General features: G+C 39.5%; 2 protein-coding genes across 4 annotated transcripts; one reads left to right on the forward strand and one right to left on the reverse strand.

The window, feature by feature from the left end:
• Nucleotides 1-14,762: 14,762 nt before the first annotated feature.
• On the forward strand, nucleotides 14,763-16,765 carry LOC107489170 (aldehyde oxidase GLOX). Its single transcript, XM_016109939.3, has one exon. It carries the CDS (start codon nucleotides 14,808-14,810, stop codon nucleotides 16,572-16,574), a length of 1,767 nt encoding a protein of 588 aa, XP_015965425.1. The 5' UTR covers nucleotides 14,763-14,807; the 3' UTR covers nucleotides 16,575-16,765.
• Nucleotides 16,766-17,434: 669 nt separating this feature from the next.
• On the reverse strand, nucleotides 17,435-21,863 carry LOC107489171 (protein TWIN LOV 1). 3 transcript variants are annotated; one of them, XM_021142618.2, is made up of 7 exons: nucleotides 20,770-21,863; nucleotides 19,735-19,850; nucleotides 19,470-19,545; nucleotides 19,243-19,322; nucleotides 19,078-19,133; nucleotides 18,924-18,987; nucleotides 17,435-17,780 (listed from the first exon to the last, which is right to left on the reverse strand). In XM_021142618.2, the coding sequence occupies exons 1-7, from the start codon at nucleotides 21,401-21,403 to the stop codon at nucleotides 17,628-17,630; spliced, it is 1,179 nt and encodes a 392-aa protein (XP_020998277.1). In that variant the 5' UTR covers nucleotides 21,404-21,863; the 3' UTR covers nucleotides 17,435-17,627. The 3 variants fall into 3 exon arrangements, 2 of the variants coding, with proteins under 2 accessions (XP_020998277.1, XP_015965426.1); XM_016109940.3 differs by having other exon boundaries at nucleotides 19,470-19,534; nucleotides 19,643-19,850; nucleotides 20,770-21,862; XR_001592114.3 differs by having other exon boundaries at nucleotides 17,695-17,780; nucleotides 19,098-19,133; nucleotides 19,470-19,534; nucleotides 19,643-19,850.
• Nucleotides 21,864-22,316: the final 453 nt, after the last annotated feature.

Raw genomic sequence — 22,316 nt, forward strand, 5'->3', positions numbered from 1 at the left:
TCAAGGATTGAATGACTGTGACGAGCTTCAAACTCGCGATTGTGGGGCGTTAGTGACAGACGCAAAAGAATCATTGGATTCCATAAGACAGTAGGAAAGCAGAGAGACGGAAGGGACAAAGCATCTCCATACGCTTATCTGAAATTCTCACCAATGAATTGCATAAGTATCTCTATCTTTATTTTATGCTTTATTCATAAATCATCTATAACCATTTGAATCTGCCTAACTGAGATTTTCAAGATGACCATAGCTTGCTTCATACCAACAATCTCTGTGGGATCGACCCTTACTCGCGTAAGGTTTATTACTTGGACGACCCAGTGCACTTGCTGGTTAGTTGTGCGAAGTTGTGATAAGGAGTTGAGATTGCAATTGTGCGTACCATGTTGATGGCGCCATTGATGATCACAATTTCGTGCACCAGGAAGACATGGAAGACTTTGACCAGGACATGGCTGGAATGGAAAAGGTTTGCCAGGAAGTGGAAGAATTCACAGAAGACCACAAGGGAGTAGAGCTTGCAGAACCACTGGAAACACTGACCCCAAGGCCACTACCACTCAACAGAAACTTCAAGTGGGTAAAATTCTTGACCTTTATCTTCAATTTTCCACTTGTATATGGTTTGCTTGAGACAGATGGCCAGCTTAGAGCTCTCTGCGGCTTTAAGAGAAAAAAGGAAATGACTCGCACTCAGCGATGGTATGCAAGATTCAATAAGGTTTCGCACTTCAATTTGAGGTGCAGGAATTGGTGTCAAGCTCAATCTAAAGGATCTCGGAAAACGTTTGGTCATCTTGGTGAGAATCTAATTTCTAAACCGCCCGGATGGAAAAGTATAGATCAAAACGAAGGCGGATTTGGAACCAAAGTTTGGGATCCTGGAAAATACTCTGATATTCATCACCCCGGGACTCTAAAAATCTGTTTGAAGCTGCTTAGAAGCTTCACATGCCTAGTTTGGGACCCCGGAGGCTATTGGCATTCCAACCATTGGTGGAGATTTTTGGATGAATTTAAACATAAGCTACCATAACAGGAAGCTCATCCAATGTCCAACTTAAGGACTTTAACTAAAAGTGCTAGGTGGGAGACAACCCACCATAGTATGGTCGTTCCTGTTTCCATTTTATTTCGTTTTTGTTTATTTTATATTGTTTATTTCTATTGAACATGGATGCTATTCATAACATTTGCATTTAGCACAGCATACTGCATAATTGCATACCTGCACAAAAAAAAGGGAGAGAAAAAGGGTGTGCGACTGAAACGCATCGATCATGCGATCGCGTCAGTTGCGACAAGACACCTCCCACGCGTCTGCGTCACTCACACGACCGCGTGACCTGGAAATTGGCGTAAAGATCCAACGCCCAGAAAGTTGGGCTGGAATCGTGTGGCCACTGTGCGTTTTGCACAAAATGAACCAAGGGACGCGACCGCGTCAATCGCACACAACCAATCCCATGCGACAGCGTGAGCGACGCGATCGCGTCGCATGGATTGCACAACACCCAACAATGAGACAGAGAGTTGCGCTGACATGACGCTGGAATCATGCGTTTAGCACAATTTCAAGCAACGGGATCGCATGCCTCAGGCGCTCGCATCATCCCCTCTTATATCCGTTCCATGCGATCGCGCGACCCACGCGATCGCGTCAACTCCCATTTCACCGCGGCCATGCGACCGCGTGCCCCACGCAATCGCATGGATTCAAATTTACTAACCCCCAGTCACGCGAACCCTACCCATTCGCGTCACCCCCCACCCTTCTCCTTCCTCTCTTCTCTCCACAGCCACCACCCACAACCTCCAAAAACCACCACCGCCCACCGTAACTCCCGACGACCACCCAGAAGCCACCACCACGCCACCCCCTTCCTCCTTCCCCCTCTTTCTTCTTCTTCTTTCCTCTTCTCCCTCCCTATTCCCCCCCAGCCACGCGACCGCGTGCCCCATGCGATCGCGTGAACCCAAATTCGATTACACACTGTGACGCGAAACCCTACCCATTCGCGCGTCCCTCCCCAAACCATTCTCCTCCCTCTCTTCTCCCCAACCACCCAACCACCCAGCCACCACCACCGGCCACCGCCGCCCCCGTCGACCACCCAGAACCCACCGCCACGCCACTCCCTTCCTCCTTTCCCCTCTTTCTTCTTCTTCTTTCCCCTTCTCCCTCCACCGCCGCTGACCCCCCTCCGCGATAGCCACCCACCGCGCCGCCATCACCGCCGCACCCCTATCCGCCCACCACCACCACCCTCACCCCCGTCCCAAACCTTTCCCCTACCCCCATTACCCCTCCCTTTCCCGAAGCCCCTGCCCCCAACCAGCAGCCACCGCCACCGCGCCACCCTCCTCCGCCATGCCTGACTCCACCACCACCATTCCCCAGCCACCTCTCTGCCTCAATCTCCTTCATTAGCCTTCCAGGTTCTGCAAAATGCCACCCTTCTATCCATTCGTAGTTACTTCATATCTTCTGTTTTGTTCATATTTAGGCTAGTTAGATATGCATGTTGTGGTGGATTTTAGGTTGTTAGGTAGCCTAGGATGTGGTTAGTGGATTTAGGCCTGATAATTGCGCTGTTCGTGTTTCTTGCTTTATGATTTTTGCAATTCTGATGATTCTCTGATGTTGCTATTGTTCATAAGCTGTACTTTCTTATTTCATGCTGCTTTTTACATTGCCTTTTTCATGTTCATACTCCTTATATGTGGTTGCAGCTATGTTTTAATTTTCATATGAACTGTTTTGTTGCTGTTTGTTTCCGGGATAATCCACTTTTAACCGGAATGCTGCCCAAATTTCTGTAAAATGTTTCCATTCTTGTCTTGGTTTTGGCATTTTCAACTGTGCTTTCCTTAGATTCCCCCAAACCAATTCATGAATGCCAGGGAACACATTCTTATTCTCTTTGATCTCCTGGTTCATAAATTGCATTTTTGATGTTTGATTCTAATTTTTGCTATTTCTATATCTATCTGAATCAACATCCCCCCTGTTTTCCTTGTTTGATTATGAGTTACCTGTAGCTTCTAATTATGAATGCTTGTTACCAAGAAACTTATCCTTATGCCACTTACCTCAACCCATTTTTCACTAACTCACTAATTTTAACTTCCTAAACTCTTTTTCAATTCGAACCAAACTAACCTTTTACAAACACCTCTTCTGGTTTTTCACTTTCTTTTAACTTTCTAATCATGGCATACTAATAATTTTTCCTAATTAACATGCCTTCTATTACATTATGGATTGTGCTTATCTTTTCTCGGATTTCAACTCCTATACAATCTTTAATGCACATTGCTTAACTCAATTTTCATTCTTTTATTGCCCTTTTACCACTATGTCCTTATTTTCTTATGTGCCTACCTGTTTTCCTATTCCCATTATATCCTTGATTTCTATCTTTCAGGATGTCTGACACCCAAAGAAAGGGAAAAAGAAAGGCCACTATGGGCAAACGGAAAAGAGGTGAATCCTATATGTCTCTCATGGGACTTCTGCATGATGACTCCTGGCGGGACAAGCACTTTACCGCGCAGGAAAAAGCTGACCAGCTACTCCCTGCTACTGATCCCATAAAGTTTGCAAACTGGTACTGTGAGCTAAAGTTTCCTAAGTTTGCTACCTCCAGAAACCTGTACCTGGAGAGGACTTTGAAAATCCCAGAAGAACTACAGCAGTACACCTCCGATCAGATCAAACAGAGAGGCTGGTTCTTCTTAGAGCGAAACTTGACTGAGGTAAATACTTCCTGGGTAAGAGAGTTTTACTGCAATTACTTCAAGACTTCCCTAGATGTCGTGCACCTCAGAGGGAAACAGATACTAGTCACTGAAGAGGTCATTGAGGATATTCTGCACCTTCCACCAAAGTCTGATCAGCCTGACGGTTACCAAAAGGTTGAGGAGGATATGCGCTTCATGAGGTTTGATTGGGATGCTGTCAAGGCTAGGATAGCCCTTGACCCGACTGTTCCATGGGAATTGGGTCAGGACACCACCATGCCTAAGGGAATCAAGCGGATTTACTTAAATGATGAGGCTCGGCTATGGCATCAGATCTTGAGCAACTATGTTATGCCGAGTACCCATGAGACAGCGATACCGGCCGCTATGATCACCCTTCTTTGGTGTGTGATGGAGGGTAAGGACCTGTACCTGCCACGTTTTATCCGATCCTACATGGCCAGGGTCCACATCCGAGGCACTCTCCCCTTTCCGTATCTGATTACCCAGCTCGGACGTCGAGCTGACGTACCGTGGGAGGACGCTGATGAGAGGCCACCTGCTGTAGAGTACAGGAAGATTATTCCTCACAGCAGGAACTTTCTGGCCTTGGGCTACAGACCTGATTTCCTTACTCCTTCAGATGAGATCGCTACGCCTTCGGCTGCCCCCTCTTCTTCCACTGCTACACCTCCACCTGCTACCACTACTGCACCTCTACCTGCCTCAGAGCCAGTTTATCACCTAGTGCACCGCTTGTTTCAGCAGCTAGACAGGATGGAGCGTCGCAACCGGCGACGCTATGAGCACCTGAAGCTGTTGATACGATCTGGCGGCGACATCTCCTCTGAGCCTGACACACCATTAGATCCATCTGAGGAGGAGGCGGATGAGCACAAGGAGGAAACCCATCCACAGAGAGAGGCTGTGCAGGTAGGCACAGAGCAGGCTGCACCATAGCAGGAAGTCCTACATCAGATCCAGGCTGCAGATCCCGAGATCCCTATCCAGTCAGCACCTCCTCAGACCACTACCACAGAGACTCCAGCTACCCATCCTTTTAGAGATGACACTCCTTCACACCCAGCTTGAGTGACCATCGAGGACGATGCTATTATTTAAGTGTGGGGAGGTTGCCATCTCTAGCATATCTTTATTTTGGTGAACCACTACAAACTCTCTCTTATTTTGTTCATTTTCTGTATTTTTGCATATTTTTTCTCTTTTTGCTTTTTATTGTACTTTTTTTGCATTTTGCACTTTGAGCTATATGTATACTATTTTGGATATTTTAGCTTGATTTGCACATTAGTTTACTAGTTATTTTTTAAGTGGATTAATTAGTATAATTTACCCTTTTTAGTATATGATAGTTGACTTGATTGAAAATAAAAAAAGAGTAAGCTAGAGACCTCAACAGAAACAATCCACACACCTTGTATATATAGCATTACATGTTAGTTAGTTAACAACATTTTATCAAGGAGAAACACTAAAACCTTAAAAGCCACCGAAAACAATATTTTTATGAGAATAATGAGAAATTTTAACTAAACCTGCACAACATATATGAATGATATATCATGTTTGAGTTAGAGAACACGCAGTCTATGAGTTTTGAGCTTCATTGTATGGTTACATTTAAGCCATAATATTTTATTCATGTGTGTTTCGCCCTTCTTTTTATTTTTCTGATGTTCTTTACTTTGCTTTAATCTATATGTCCAGTATAGAATATAGATACATACCAGTTGAGGCCACGAGGCCATGTTTGATTATTAACTCACTTATCCCAAATAAAGCCTACCTTTTATGCCATCCTTGTTAACCCCCTTGAGCTTTTAAATCCCCCTTGTTTTATAACCACATTACTAGCCTTAAGCAGAAAAACAAATTAAAAACCCCAAGTTGAATCCTTGGTTAGCTTAAGATAGAAATTGTGTAATTGTTTAAGTGTGGGAAAAACTTTATGGGAACATGGATGATAGAAATAAAGGTAGAAAAGTTGAAAAGAATAAAGATGTTTTGGGAAGCATGCTCATGTGAAATTAAAATAATTAATTACCATGTGCATTTAAAAAAAATGCAAATTAAAGCAAGTGCACATGGAGCAAAAATTAAAACTAATGCATGAGCATATAACATAAAAAGTGGGAAATATGGGAAAATAGGTAAAGAAGCTTTGCTTTATAAAATATGTATGTTAGGTGAGATCTTAGACTAATCAAGAATTCACTTAATTAGCTCACTTGGCCTTATACATATACCCTTACCTTTACCTTGGCCCCATTACAACTTTAAAAAGACCTCATGATCTTTGTATGTCTATATTTTATGATTGTTGATTGGTTAGATGAAGAACAAAGTTATAGAAAGCAAGGATAAAAAGAAGAATAGAGTGATTAACCCAATAAACACTGAGTGATTAGAGAGTAAACACAAATCCAGTGAGGGTTCAATAACTCATCAACATATATCTATGTTTAATTTGTTAATTGTCTTGCAAGTTTATAAAATAATTTTCTTCCCATCTCAAGTGTAAAAGTGCTTTAACATTATCTAAGGTTGGCTATGTATATATGAGTCCTTGAGAATGTAAATTGATTTAACTACATGTAAGCTTTATATATCAGTGAATAAAATTAGAATTGCATCATGCATTTAGTTAGTTGCATTTAGATTAGAATTGCATTGCATGGCATTCCACCACTTCAACCTTACTTTTTACCTTGGATATAGCATGAGGACATGCTATTGTTTAAGTGTGGGGAGGTTGATAAACCATATTTTGTGATATATTTTGTGCTTAGTTTGAGTGATTTATTCAATCCTGCACCCACTTATTCATATTAATTGCATGGTTTTACTTTCCCTTCCTTATTATGTGATGTATGTGAAAAACATGTTTCCTATGCTTTAAAATTAATTATTTTAATTACCTTTATTTCCATTTGATGCCATGATTAGTGTGTTGAGTAGTTTCAGATCTTCTAAGGCAAGAATGACTTAAAGGATGGAAAAGGAAACATACAAAAATGGAAGGAAAGCGTAAAATGGAGTTTTAAGAGAAACTGGCATCCACGCGATCGCATGGATGACGCGACCGCGTGCCAAGAGCGAAGAAGCAGCGACGCGGCCATATGACTGACACGACCGCGCACCTAAAGAAGAACACCTATGACGCGGCCGCATGACTGACGCGACCGCGCGATAAGGAAAACTCCAATTGACTCACGTGGTCACGTGACAGAGGCTACGCACCAGAAATTGCAGAAAATGCTCATAGCGGATTCTGAAGCCCTTTTTGGCCCAAATCCAAGTCCAGAAGGCATAGACCAAGGGTTATGAAGTGAGGGAATGCATCCATTCTGGGGACTCTCGAATTTTTAGTCAATTTTTATGATTTAGGTTTAGTTGGAGAGAGGTTCTCTCCTCTCTCTCTTTAGGATTAGGATTTAGATTTAGGATTTTATTTGCTTTGAGGATTATCTCTTTATCAAGTTCAATATCCCTTTTTCATTACTTGCTTTCTCAATTTAGTTTATGAATTCTTCTATGTTACAAATTACTCTTTTGAATTAATGCTATTTGAGGTATTTCAGTTAATATTGCTTTCTTTTATTTATGTTATTGATTATTCCCAATCTGAAGACATTTTTATTCCAGTAGATTTAATCTCTTTCCTTTTGGTCTTGGTTAAGAAATCAGTAACTCAGGAGTTATCTTAGCTCAACATAATTGATAACTGTTATCTTTGCTAATTGAATTGAACTTCAATAATCCCAACCTTTTCTTAGGAAATAAATAGGATTCGAAGGTCAAACTAATTAGTTCCTTGACTTTCCTTTGCTTTAGCAAAGGTTAACTAAGTGGAGTTTAAGAATAGTCTTAAACGGGACTGTCCCCTATTTAAGCAGTTCTTTATTTTGTTTGTTTTGTTTTTTTTTGTTTAATTTATTTCAGTCACAAAAAAAATACCAAAAGATCCATCTAATAATTAACATAAACTTAACCAGAATTGAGTTCGACTTATTTACTTAGCACATTAATCCCACCTCATCTATTATTATCCGTTGAGTAAACACCCAATCCAGTCCCTGCCCAATTTTCATAAGGACAAAGCGATCCCTGTCCAAAAAAATGGTACGTCTCGGCCCCTGTCTTTGCATTCCGTGAGACATAGCGGTCCTTCTGTGCCTTCCGGTGTTGAAAACAACCGGAATAAGCATACGTGTCACTTAACGGTGATGAGCTGGCTGCCAAGTGTCCTTGAAGTGCCAAGTGTCAATTAAAAAATGGACAGGGGTTGATCTGTCCCTTTCTCCAAAATAAAAACGCTGTCGTTTTGTGTGGGGGATTGAAATGGTGCGTAGAGTACATGCCTTGGATTTCCATTTAACCCTTCTTCCCTTTCTCCTAATTACAGAAAACCCACAATCTTTTCATGTTTCCTCTGAAGACTCTCTGAAGACGACAAAACGACAACGCTCTACCTGGCTGTGGAGCTGAGTAAGACGCTGACAGTGTTGCTGACAACGCTCCAAGTGAAGCTTCAGACGGCACTACTAACGGACTTTCTGACGACGTTGACAGAACTTTCTTGTGCAAGTCTTCAAGGTAAGTAACAGATTATTCAAATAAAATATTAGTTACATTGTGTATTGTTTAATTAGTTTTGGGTTTGTCAGTGTTTGCATTTTTTGTTTTCTGACCTGGTGTCGCGTAACAAAGATAGAGTTTGGTTAGGGCTCAATGTTGCTAATTTTGGGGGATTTTGCCATCAAGAGAGATAGATGTTTTCCCTTCCTGCAATGGAATTCATATAGAAAATAGGGTTCAATGGAATTCATATACAGTTTGCAAGTGGGTTCAAAATGCATCGATTTGCTTGTATTAAAATCACAAACTCTGTATATAACAACAAATCTGACAGATATATTATCTTTATTCAAATTTTAATATTATATATATATATAAACATTGTTATGATTAGTGTTTATAAAAGAGTTCACAGCAATTTTCTATTAAAGTTTAAGGCAAATATATACCTTAGCAAATGTTTATGTACTCTATTAAAATTTGATTTTTCCGTGAAACAACAAACCAGTAAATATATACCTACATACTTTGACTATATTACATCATGCATAGTAGTGATGTTGAAATTTTTTTCTTGTGTCTCCATATATGTAATACTTCATTAGAATATATAGCTACTTTAACTACATGTACTCAATTAAAAAATATATGTACTCAATTAAAATCACAATTATTTATATAGAGGTTGTAATATAAAATATCATTTATTTTGTTTGTCTCAGATGAATGATTTTATGGTTGTTCCTGTATTATATCATGGAGGAAGTTTCAAGAGAAATTTAGAGGGGGTATTATGTTATGTTAATGGAAAAGTACATAAATATCCACCCATGGATTTAAACTATATTAACTTTTTTGATCTAGAAATTTTATTTAAGGAGTTAGGGTATACAACATATAAGGAGATGTATTGGTTTGACAATACTGCTGATGACATGGAAATTGGGCTACATGTTATTAAAGGTGATGCTGAGATAAACGAACTGAGGAATGCTCAGAAGAGAAATAAGGGTAATAATGAATTTTATCTTTACTTTGATCACCCGATAGATGTCCCTGAAGTTGTTGATGATGGTGTGGAGCGTGATAATGTTGTGCTGAGTGAATCATCATCATCTTCAGATGATGGATATGAGACCACAGAAGATGAGCCTTATAAGCCTCCTCCTTCTGGTTTTGAGGATACAGATAGCAGTGATGAAAGTTTGGAAAAGGGAAAAAATATTCAGAAGAAGAAGAGACTTTCACTTAAAAAGAAAGCTAGACATGGCCCAAAAGTTCAAGATAACACTGGCTCAAATGTGGAGGTTGGGGCTGGTTCAGGTGGAAAGGATAGTATGGACACAGCTAAGAAAAATTCTGTCCAAAAAAGGCCTTCTAAGAAGTATAAGGGCACTAGAAGAAAACATATTCTGAGAGATGAAAGTATAACGGAAGTAAGAATGACACTATAGGTGGTGGTTTAAGTGGCATTGGAACTAGTTTGGGTGGCACATCTGGGAGTGTTGGGCCAACTATAGAGGAATTGGATTCAGATTATGACAAGCCATATAATTATGAAAGTGAAGCTTTCAACAGCCCAGTGTCATCTGAGGATGAAGGGAGGACTGCATATGATGCCTTTAATGAAGAAACTGAGTACGGGGAGGTTGAATTTAAAGTTGGACAAACCTTCACTACAATGGAAGCATTCAAGAGTGCGTTGAAGGATTATTTTGTATATGAGGGTAAAGATGTTATGTATCTAAAGAATGAGAAGCAGAGGGTCAGGGCAGCTTGTGCAAGTGAAAATTGTTCATGGCTAATATTGACATCATAGAATAGTGCACATGGATGTTATCAAGTAAAAACTTTGTTAAATGAGCATAATTGTGGAAGGGATTTCAGCAGCAACCTTGCTGATAGGCAGTGGGTAACTTCAAAGTTAGTTAAGAGGCTTCTTACTCTGCCAGACATGAAGCCAAAGCAAGCTATGGAATACATGATCGAAGACTACAACATCCAACTGAGTGATAAAATGATAAGCAGGGCACTTAAGGCAGCTAGAGAGGAGGTAATTGGTGACGAAGGAGCACAATATGGTAAGATTAGGGATTACCTGATGGAATTGCATAGGACAAACCCTGGTTCAACTGCAAGATTAGACGTGATACCTCAGCCAGAGTCTCTCCCTTTGTTTGATAGACTATATATAAGCTTGGATGCTTGCAAGAAGGGCTTTATAGAAGGATGCAGGCCTTTGATTGGATTAGACGGTTGTTTTCTTAAGGGCTATTATGGCGGTTAGCTACTATCTACAGTGGGTCAAGATGGCAATAACCATTTCTTTGTTATTGCATATGCAGTTGTGCCGAATGAGTGTAAGGACACTTGGAAATGGTTCTTAACACAACTTCAGCATGACTTAGGTGATAGCACGGAAAGGGGCTGGAACTTTATATCGGACTAGCAAAAGGTATTAAAAAATAGTTGTTTCATTTCATTCATTGTTATTTGTTGATATGCATTGCTGGTCTGAATTATGAGAATTACATACCTTATTATTTATTGATATGATTTGTTTGACTGAACTTGTTTGATGGCCTTTTTTATTTATTGATATGCATTGCTGGTCTGAATTGTGAGAATCTCATACCTTATTATTTATTGATATGATTTGTTGGACTGAACTTGTTTGATGGCCTTTTTTATTTATTGATATGCATTGTTGGTCCAATTGGGTTATTGGGTTGCACTGTTGGTTTTCTGGTAGGGATTGGCATTAGCCTTAAAGGACATATTTCCAAGGGCTTTTCATAGGAACTGCGTACTACACATTTGGAAGAATTTCATCAAGCAATTTAAGGACCAACAGACCAAGCAACTTGTATAGGATTGTGCACGTTGCACCACACAAATTGAGTTCAAGGCAGCTATGGAAAAGCTGAAACAGATCAGTGTTTCAGCTTGGGAATATCTTGATAGGTTTGATCCAGCTGCTTGGTCAAAGGCATTTTTTAGTCCCGGACCCAAGGTTGACAATATCACCAATAATATGTGTGAAGTTTGGAATGCTAAGATAGTGGCATACAGGGGTAAGCCAATACTGACAATGTGCGAGGACTTAAGATGTTATCTAATGCGAAAGATGGCAGCACACAAAAAGAAGCTAGAGAAACATGTTAGCACTTTAGCTCCAGTGCAGCAAAAAAGACTGGATGACTTCATTAAGCCAAAAAGCCAAAAATGGAAAGCTATCTGGGCTGGAGATAGTAAGAGAGTTCTTTTTGAAGTGCACTGTCGAAATCACAAGGTTGGGGTTAATCTTGAAGAAAGAACATGCACATGCAACCTATGGCAGCTAACTGGTAAACTTGTTTTGAATACTATTTTGTACTTGTAAAAATGTATATTTGTTACAGAGGATTGATTGCATGTGGTAAATTGAATTCATGTCTATAGGTATGCCTTGTAGACATGCAGTGGCAGCCATGTCTAAGATGGGCCTTAGGCCTGAAAATTTTGTGCATAAGTGGTTGACAATGGAAGCAGTAAGAGCTACATACTCACATTGCATCAAACCGGTTAATAGTGAAGAGTACTGGGTACAATCGGATGCTGCTAAGACTCTTCCTCCTCCAATCAAAAGAGCTGCTCATAGGCCAAAGATGAAGAGAAGATCAGACCCGGTTGAGAAAGAGATGAATCCAAACAAATGTAAAAAACCTTTCAGGTCACTTGCTCTAAGTGTGGTAAGCTAGGACACTACTACAAGACTTGTACCAATGCACCTCAAGACCCGAATTGGAAACCTATGACAAAGAAAGAGAGAAGGGCAAAGAAAGTGCCTTTGCAATTTGTAGAGTCAAGCCAAACTAACACTCAGCAGGTATAATCCAACAATTGATGACTCACTTTCAAAATATATTTAATATGCTAACTGTCTTATATATATATATAGTTAAGGAGTTAAGTGTCCTAATTAGTTGAGCCTTCTTGTTTCAATCTTGTGATTTGACAATTAAACAGGTTCAGCAAACAGGACAGAACAAGTCAACTGCCAATGCTGAAGAAACTACATTAGATACTGCTGTGAGTTTATGCTAATTTAGGGTCTTTATTTGGCATAACACTATTTTATTTGTTATCCTAACAGTTACCATTTATGATAGACTAAGGCAAAAAAGAACAAAAAGAAGTTTTCCAAAACATCTGCAACAGGACAATCAGTGAACCATGGTCAAGGGGAGGAAATTAATGTCTCTCAGTCTGCACCCCAAGCAGATGAGGTAAAACATGGTCCTAAGTTAAATTAGTAATCTCTATTTAATTTAATTATGACCTTTCCTATGATCTTCTCTGATGATAGCCTGCAACAAAATTCAACACCAACACTGCACCATGCTTTAGGGAGAAGCAACCAATTGTGAGACCTACTACTCCAACGAACCAAGGTGTATCAACAGGACTATCAGCTGAGACCATGGCAGAAGCAACATCAGGAACTGCATCAAGACTTTTTAAGTTCATCCCCACTCCAAGGATTAGGCCTCCTGACAAGAATTGAGTAGTTGATATAGTTTAAAAGTTTGGAACTAGGAAGAAAAGATAATTTGGACAATAACTTGTGGGCACTGTTTATTTTGGTTATCAGATTACTTGCTATGACAATTATGTTGATTAGGGACCTTGTGTTGCCCTTGCTTTTGTTATTATATAATTAGATGCTAAGACATGCAACCAGTGATATAGTTGGTTGAATACTCTTTTGGATAATTATATTATTAAGGGCTGTTATGATGATTCCCTTTTTCTATTATTATGGTATCATGTCTTAAGTTTCAATTTTCAACAGATGACTTCTTACTTTGTTCAACAAATTCATAATGCCTTATTTTATTACAAAATTATGTATACTACTGCAGTCTTTAAAATTGAATAAACGAACATATAAAAACAAAACCAGCTTAATTATATGTATATTCATTCATCAAAAGTGATCAATAGCAACAAATGCCATACCCTAACCAACTTAACAACCAAGATCACCATGTTTCACAGTACTCCAGAAGTAACATTTGATCTCTCTAAACTACACCACTAAACAGGTTTCTAACTACAATTCCAGCAACAAATGCCAACATAACACATCCAACACTACTGCATCTAATTTGACTAAAATTCAATCTAGCTTTCTTCAAATCAATTTCTAAGCCAACCAATCTTTCCTCTAGCTCCCTAACTTTGTTATCATCTGCAGAAGAATGATCTTCTTTATGATTCTGATTCAACTTCAAACCTCCGAACAAAAGAGTCTTCGCATCATCCTCATTGAATGATGCAACATAATCATCAAGCCAATAAAAGTATTTACAATGAGGTGTTGGAGTCTACAAAATAATATTCTTTATTATGAATCTATTGAAAAACAAAATGAACATAATTTTAATTCTTGATAAACCTACCTTGAAGTATGATCATGAATGAGAAACAAAGTGAACAAAATTTTAATTGTTAATAAACCTACCTTAAAATATGGGCATCGAAAGAATAGTCTGTTTGGGTTCATATAGGTTCCAGACATGAACAAAATTGCATAAATTCCACAATTACACACTGGGGCAACCCACTTCTTCTTCCACCTTGATCCCACACTCCCAGTAACATTCAAACTCCAACTTGATTCGTTTTCATCTCTCCCACTTCGCCGATTTGATGTCGACCCACGTTCTTCACTATGAACCATGCTGTTCTAGGGTTTACAGTCGAACACAGTGATACATTTTCAAAGTAGATAGTGAAGCAGTGCAGCATTTGAACCTCCCATCCCACACAAAACGACAACGTTTTTATTTTGGAGAAAAGGACAGATCGATCCCTGTCCATTTTTTAATTAACAGCTTGGCACTTCAAGGACACTTGGCAGCCAGCTCATCACCGTTAAGTGACACGTATGCTTATTTCGGTTGTTTTCAACGTCGGAAGGCACAGAAGGACCGCTATGTCTCACAGAATACAAAGACAGGGGCCGGAATGTACCGTTTTTTTAGACAGAGATCGCTTTGTCCTTATGAAAATTAGACAGGGACCGGATTGGATGTTTACTCTTATTCGTTCAATAAAGAAATAAAACGAGATTATAGGGGATTTAAAATATAAAAAAAAAAACCCTTCGAATTACTAATCTTATCTTACAGCAGTATATCTAATTTTTACATTACTATAAATTGCATTGAATAAAATATTTCTCTTACAATTAACTACCCACTTATTTGACTCGTATCGATGCAGAATTTAATCCCCTCTGACACGAGTATATACTATATATATATATATATATATATAACAAAAGCAAATTATATTCTCCCTCAACTTGACGCCCACAAGTTGATATCTACCCAGTTCTCTCCAAGTCTCCAACAATTTTATCGTCCCTCTAACAAAACAATAAGGCTCCATTGTTATTCTTATATTACATATGTATGTATATGAGAGAGAGGATTGGAGTGACCACTGCACACACAAGTAAAGCCACCATGGCGTTCAAGATCAAGAACGCCCCATCCTTGCTCTTCCTCTTCACGTTCTTCTACAACATTGCATGCTCACCCTTCAACCCAGAACCGATGGCTGCAACCACGGGAGGCCACTGGGTTCAGCTGCAAAGAAGCATAGGCATCTCCGCCATGCACATGCAAGTAATGCGAGATAACAAGGTAGTTATCTTCGACCGTACAGACTTCGGTCCTTCAAACATCTCCCTCCCATTCAGCCGCTGCCGCTTCAACCCCCGCGACATGGCCTTGAAACTCGACTGCACCGCCCACTCCGTCCTCTACGACCTCTCCCTCAACACCCTCCGCCCACTCACCATCCTCACCGACGCATGGTGCTCCTCCGGCGCTCTCTCCCTCGACGGCACACTCTTCCAAACCGGCGGCTTCAACGACGGCCACAACAAGCTCCGCACCTTCTCACCCTGTCCTCAGCACCCTGAAACCTGCGACTGGCTCGAACTTCCATGGAACCTAACTTCCTCCCGCTGGTACGCTTCGAATCAGATCCTCCCCGACGGAAGAATCATCGTCCTTGGTGGAAGAAACTCCTTCACCTACGAATTCGTCGATCCCAACAGCATCTTCACTGCACCGGAAAACCCTAACTCTTTCTTCTTCCTCAGATTCTTGAAGGTCACGAGGGATAGCAACCCCGGCGAGGAGAACAATCTTTATCCGTTCTTGCACCTTCTCCCCGACGGGAACCTCTTCGTCTTTGCTAACCGGAGATCCATCTTGCTCGACTACAAACGCAACATTGTCCTCCGCGAGTTCCCGGTGATACCCGGAATAGAAAAACGGAACTACCCTAGCACAGGCTCTTCGGTTTTGCTTCCGGTTCATCTCTCCGGGTTGGACGACCCGACCCGATTACCCCACGCGGAAATTATGATATGCGGCGGCGCGTTTCCCGGCGCGTTCAATTTGGCCAACATTAACAAGATCTTCATTGAGGCTTCGAGGACATGCGGTCGGATTCGGGTGACCGACCCTGAACCCAAATGGATCATGGAGACGATGCCGTTTCCACGTGTCATGCCGGATATGGTTCTTCTTCCAACGGGTGACGTCGTTATAATTAACGGCGCGGCGAACGGAACTGCTGGGTGGGAAAATGCAGCGAACCCGGTTCGGTATCCGGTTTTATATAAACCCGGTTTACATGAACCGTTATCCCGGTTCGAGATACTGGCGCCGGCGAAGACCGCTAGGATGTATCATTCTTCAGCTGTGTTGGTGCCAGATGGCAGAATATTAGTGGGTGGGAGCAACCCACATAGAGGTTATGATTTTCAGTCGTACCCGTACCCGACAGAGTTGAGTTTGGACGCTTATTATCCGGATTATTTGGGACCCGAATTCGAAACCCTGAGGCCTTCGATTATTGCGGTTGAAGCTGCGAATAATACGGCGTCGTATGGTGGTAATTTTTCTGTTACGTTTTCATTGCGGCGTTCTTTGGCTGGGATTAGTGTGGCCCTTGTGGCGCCATCGTTTACGACGCACTCTTTCTCGATGAACCAGCGGGTGGTGGTGCTCCACGTTGCGGCGTTGCAGGAGGTGGCGGCGTCCGAATTTAAGGTGACGGCGCGTGGACCGCCTTCGCCGACGGTGGCGCCGCCTGGGTATTACATGGTGTTTGTCGTGCATGCAGGTGTTCCCAGTGTAGCTGTTTGGGTTCAGGTTAAGTGAAGTGAAGTGAGGTGATGTCAGCAAGTCGTCATCATTTGCTTCTGTGGGAATACTGTTGTATGTAGGGGTAGTGGCTTGGGTTTTTAGACACCATTCTTTTGGAGGGCACTTCTATTAAAACAGAAAGATAAAAACCTCAATTCTTTTGGGAAATTTCTATTTTATTCTAAATTATCGAGCAGTTTTGGTAATCTGAGTTACCATTGAATTTATTTGCTAGTCTCGTACTGCCTGGTAGTACTAATAAAGTAATAAGAGTAATCTGTCGTGTGTCCATTTATGTGAAGCCATTATTGCATCATCAGTTTCAGTGTAACCAAAATGCTTATCGGAAGATTTTGTAACCTTGCTAGCACTTAGCTAGTCTCGTTCAGTTAAGTGCTTCAGTCAATCAGTGCAGTTTAGTTAGTTTGTACACGCTTACATCTATAATATAAAATTATAAACAGAACTGGGTGATTCAATGTTTACTTTCGCTCAGTATTTCGGCTTCTATTTATGGTACATTTATATTTTCTCTCTGAAGCTGCGTTCTCTGCTTCAGTTCAAATGCTGTCTATTTTTCTTCTTGGTGTTACCAATTTGTCCCCAACTAAAATTAACCACAAATCAGTCATTATATATTCATTATATATTTATGTATGAATATATATTCTATACAAAGAATTAATGTTTTGTGTATACATAATATAGTTACTCCAAAAATAATCATCTCTAGTTACGTTCCAAATAAAATAACCGATGCAGGAGAGGAACAATTTGATTGACATGCTAAGAAAAGGGAGAAACGAAGTCATTGCAAGTCAATCGAGTAAGATAAAATTTATGGCTGAATAACATAAATACAGCTGACAGGCACATGGGAGAGAACACATTTAATTTATTTATCGATAGTAGAATGTTTTTCTTATAATTGCTTGGACACTATGGATTACATAAATCAGTATTTTGTGCTCATATCATCTCAACGATCAATCAGTTGAGATTGATAATTTTGTGAACGGGTAATAATATTTTTGAAAGTCGGCATATTATGAGTAATAAATAATCATCCTATGACTTTGAAGATCCAGCATGCATTGATAAACTCCTGACAGCAACCTTCACCACACCAACCACACTAAGCTGCCTCTTCTCAGGGCTCAAGCCTTGTCTATCCTCGTTTTTACACTCATCTTCTATTTGAACACCAACATAGTATGCTACCTGAACAAACACGCAATTCAGCAAGGTAAACTACATGCATGTAAAAGGCGAATACAGCCAATTTTCTTATGACAATTGATAACTGAAATTATAGCTCCAACTCTTTCACCGCAAGGCTTTTGGCATTTAACCATCAGATCATATAAACTCTACTCTGCAACTAACATATCTGTAACTAGAAGGCGGGCATTTGATGAAGCCACCAAAAATTATATAGTTACAATCATATATGATCTGCATTTAGGCAATATTGAATACATTGTAACTTCATTAAGATTAGGTTTTGACTTGGATGGACTAAAAATTAGGCTCAATGCACAGGGCTTGAGTTGACTATTTCCAAAATTTGAAACCCTGCCCGGTCCTTCAAGTCAAAAGGCAGCAATCTTGTAGCTGAATTGAGACTCATTCACCTCATGGACTAAAAAAGATAAGGGTAGAAAATTTCTAGTGCGCAACCATACAGTAAAGACCAGTTTGATCACCATTAAAACTGTAAGAAGCTTAGGGTGTATTTGGTTTGCATTTTCATTTTCTGTTTTCATTTCCAGTGTTTGTTTTTTTTTTTATTTTGTGAAGGAAAAAGTGAAAACAGGAGGTAAAAAAAGAAAACAGAATTTTATTTTCACTTTTCCTTTACAAAATCTAGAAAAACAGAACACTGAAAATGAAAACAGAAAATGAAAACGTAAACCAAACACACTCTTAGCAACCCCACCAAGAAAAAATAGTTATTACCACATTATTAAAATGCACAACTGTGACCTCTTGGCTTTCCCAACCTTCTACAAGTAAATTAATTAATTGTTTAGTGCAACAAAACAATAGTCGTGCTGAATGCGGAACTTTGAGTTTAGGATCATAAAGCAGATTAAAATAACCAAGCTCTACAAATTTGAATATAGTTATACATTACAACCTAGCTGATTAAAATAACAATACAAGAAACCTTCAAAAAGCCACCCAAAACAATAGCACTCAATCAATTGTCATGGAATGAATCAAGGACCTTTCCAAGTTTGACTATTTTAATATTCTCAATGCTGAAACAGACTGGGGGAGAAAAATGACTAGCAGAGAGTGAAAAACAGAGACATTTAAGATGCATAGTTCAGCATATAAATAGCTCATGCGTAACACTACCTTGCCAGAAGCATCACGTACGGGTGAGATGTGGAGAAGGTTCCAAAATGAGCTTCTATCCTTCCTGTTAGTATTGTGGTAAATTGATTGAGCATGTCAAACAAATAAAATTCACAGCTTGCAAGCATAAGCAAAAGTGAAGGAAAGTGTTAACCTGTAATTCAAAATACGTACTGTGCATGGTTGTTCATTTTTAATGCTTTCCCTTATCTGTAAGCAAAAAGCAAAGTACCTAACCAAGTGGTCCATTTCCACTAATTTAAATAGCCAAGTTACAAGACAATTATTGAAGAACTATGACAGTAACAGCATATTATACCAGATATAAAGTTGAGTCATCAGTATCCGGTCCACCTAAAAATCTACAATTGCGGCCCAAAACTTCATCCCTTGCATAACCTATTCAAGAAATAAGGTTTTAGTGAAAACAAAATCATCGATCTGAATTAATGGCTTTTATCCTTAGATCAGTTGTCACCGTATTTGATGTAAACTGTAATTGTAACAGGGATATTATTAATTTAAATAACATGAAAGTTGGAGAACCTGTCAAATTCAAGAAGGCATCACTGGCATATACAATAGGCATGTCAGGTAAATGCGGATTAGTTCTGCGAGAAAACTCAAATTCAACAAACAACATATAAATGAATTAAAGATCTGCCAAAAGCATAGAACTTACTGTGAAGTAAGAAAACTAGTCTTTTTCAATAACTCACAATACAAAGCTTTGTTTGATTCTACCAAGAGAAATAATCAAGGAAGTGCTAAGAAGACCCATGTCAGGTATGCTGCATCTCTTTCTACATACCAATCTGCCTGTTGACTCGCTGTAGTGAGTTAGCACAGAAAAAATGTTGTCCATTGCAACCATCACACTTCTCTTCTCGTCGTCAGTTGCCTCACACGGCTTGTCACTGTCCAATTCTGAATGTCACAAAGCTAACAAATCAGTAAATAGCAAACCCCAAGTCCCTAACCAATCAGAGCTTCAATGTACAACGCCACTTCACTAGGAATTTAACATAATAGATAACATAAAAATACTAGATTAGTAGCTAAGCCTCATCCTACTAAGTGGTTTGGCTATATGAACCAGATGACTGCATGTCATAACATACACCATTCATCAAAATTCAAATCTTCATTTGATGAATTCACCATGATTAATAATAGAAAATACAAATTAAATTTGGACATTACCAAATTACTTGAAGCACTGTTCACGAGGGTATCATAGGCGGTCACCACAGAAACTGACAGTTACAAAGCCAAGAGCTACCAAAGTATATCAACCAGAACAGAAGTACCAAACAGTGCATGAACGTGAAGCATTCAACAATTTAATGCAGTTTTTTTTTCCCATAAAAGTATCCTATCAGGTATGCCGCACGTTCGGGTCATTTAGATCCCGTGACACAAATCCCCCACTGGCCACAAGAGTACAAAAGTTATACGTCCTCAGGAATTTCAACAAACTCCAGGAGATAAGGAACCTTCCTAATCCTACCTCAACCAAACATTTATGTGAAACAAGTTCTACTACTTTCACATACCCTAAAATCTAATTTATAGAAAAAAATAAAAATAATAAACTACTACAAAGTAAAAGCTTTTCAGTCTTTAATCATAGAACTTTTTTTCATTCCACCATTATGATAATTTAAATAATGAGTGCCCTCAGGAAAGAATTCACAGGTTTGATCATATTTTTTTGCATTTATAACAAAACATTCTAATTTTGACTCCTTAACCAGTTACTTTATAAACGCTCGTTAGTAAAATCCTAATTTTCAAATAACAAAAATTCTGACTATGTAGCATTTCTTGAACCCAGAACACAAACCTTTAGTATCATGGTCCAACCCGTGATCCATGGAAGAAACTAACTCAACCTCCAAGCTGTTATCATTGCACACCTCCTTCCTACAACACCCGAGAACATAATCGCCACTACCACCGTCATCGCCGCTACCTCTCCGGCACCCAATAGACCGTCGCCTCCTCAGCCTTCTCCCTTCCAAAGGAACCTGAACCGCCACAAAGTGAACAACCCGGCCACCATCCCTTCCAAAAACAGGACTCACATGAAAGAGCATCCAAAAGGGTGTCCCATCCTTGCGGTAGTTAAGCAAGCTGACCTGGCAGCTCCGATCATTCCTAACGGCCTCCCTGACCTCCATCAACGACCTTCTAGAAGTTCTATCACCTTGGAACATGGCCCCACCTCTTCCGACAACCTCGTCTCGGTCGTAACCGGTCATCTTGAGGAAGCCTTGGCTGGCAAAGATGATTGGGTGGCCTGGGATTGATGGGTCGGTGATGGTGAAGTTACCAGGCAATTCGTCGAGCGCCTCGCGTGCGTAGCGGGAATAAACGGAGTCGAAGGAATTCTGTATCGCCATCAACGATGTTGATGTTATTTCGGTTGATGTTGTTCTTCTTGTCGATGATGATGATGTTGATGATGATGACTCCATGAAAGGCTACCTGGGATTTGGTCGTTGCTTGGGTGGTTATTAATCCCAATCCCATGTGGTAAGTTGGGGCACTGTGTACTTGTTGCAGTTTCAATAACGGTTTTGTTCTTCGGTTAGTGGAGGCTTTAAGGTTTGAGTGGAAGCTGAAAAATTGAAGCTTGAGGGAAGAAGAAGAACATGTGGGTAATACCCATGAATGAAATGAAGTGTGTAGTTTAGTTGAAATTATTGTGGTGATTATGACGGGTTATAAGAAGGAGTAGACAAGAGAGGTGAAACTGAGGAGAGTGTGATTGTGACGGTGATTGTGAGCTTGTGTTGTGTGAGCAGAGAGAGAGACGCAAGCAAGGAAGAAAGGAATGGAGGAGGAGAGAAGGACTACGCAGTTCAATTACGCAGCGAACCGGAGTCACACAATTTTCTCTGATTTTTTCTTTTTTCTTTTTCTTTGATTTCTTGTTTGAGAAAGAGCGAAGTACCAACCAGTCCATTTTTAAGAATGAGAATACGATTCCTTAAAATAAAATTGATTTACTTCTATCCTTATTTTTTGATTTCGTCATACAACGTGATCTTATAGATATTTTTTCATCAATTCTGAACCAAAAAATATTGACATGTTAGATTTAAAAATAAACAAAGATTTAATTGTGTATAAGTTTAAATTGATTAGAATTTTATTTGTTCTTATAATTTTTTAAACAATATTTTTTTAGATTATCTTTTTATTTATTATATTAATATTTTTTTTTAATAAATTATTAAATATATATAATAAGTATAAACTAATTAATAAATTATTTAAATTTAAAAATATTATTTATTATGAAACTAAATAAATAATATTCACAATAAAAAAAAAAAAAATAAACACATTATTTGATATATAATAATTTTTTGAGTTTTTCTCTCT

Source organism: Arachis duranensis, chromosome 5, assembly GCF_000817695.3.
Source record: "Arachis duranensis cultivar V14167 chromosome 5, aradu.V14167.gnm2.J7QH, whole genome shotgun sequence".
Classification (NCBI taxonomy): Eukaryota; Viridiplantae; Streptophyta; class Magnoliopsida; order Fabales; family Fabaceae; genus Arachis; species Arachis duranensis.

Coding starts and splice junctions, on each gene's coding strand:
- LOC107489170 (XM_016109939.3), top strand. CDS start 14,808: ATGTATATGAGAGAGAGGATTGGAGTGACCACTGCACACACAAGTAAA.
- LOC107489171 (XM_016109940.3), bottom strand. CDS start 21,403: ATGGAGTCATCATCATCAACATCATCATCATCGACAAGAAGAACAACA. Junction 18,988..19,077: donor GTACGTATTTTGAATTACAG/GTTAACACTTTC, acceptor CAATACTAACAG/GAAGGATAGAAGCTCATTTT. Junction 17,781..18,923: donor TACGTGATGCTTCTGGCAAG/GTAGTGTTACGC, acceptor GTGTTTGTTCAG/GTAGCATACTATGTTGGTGT.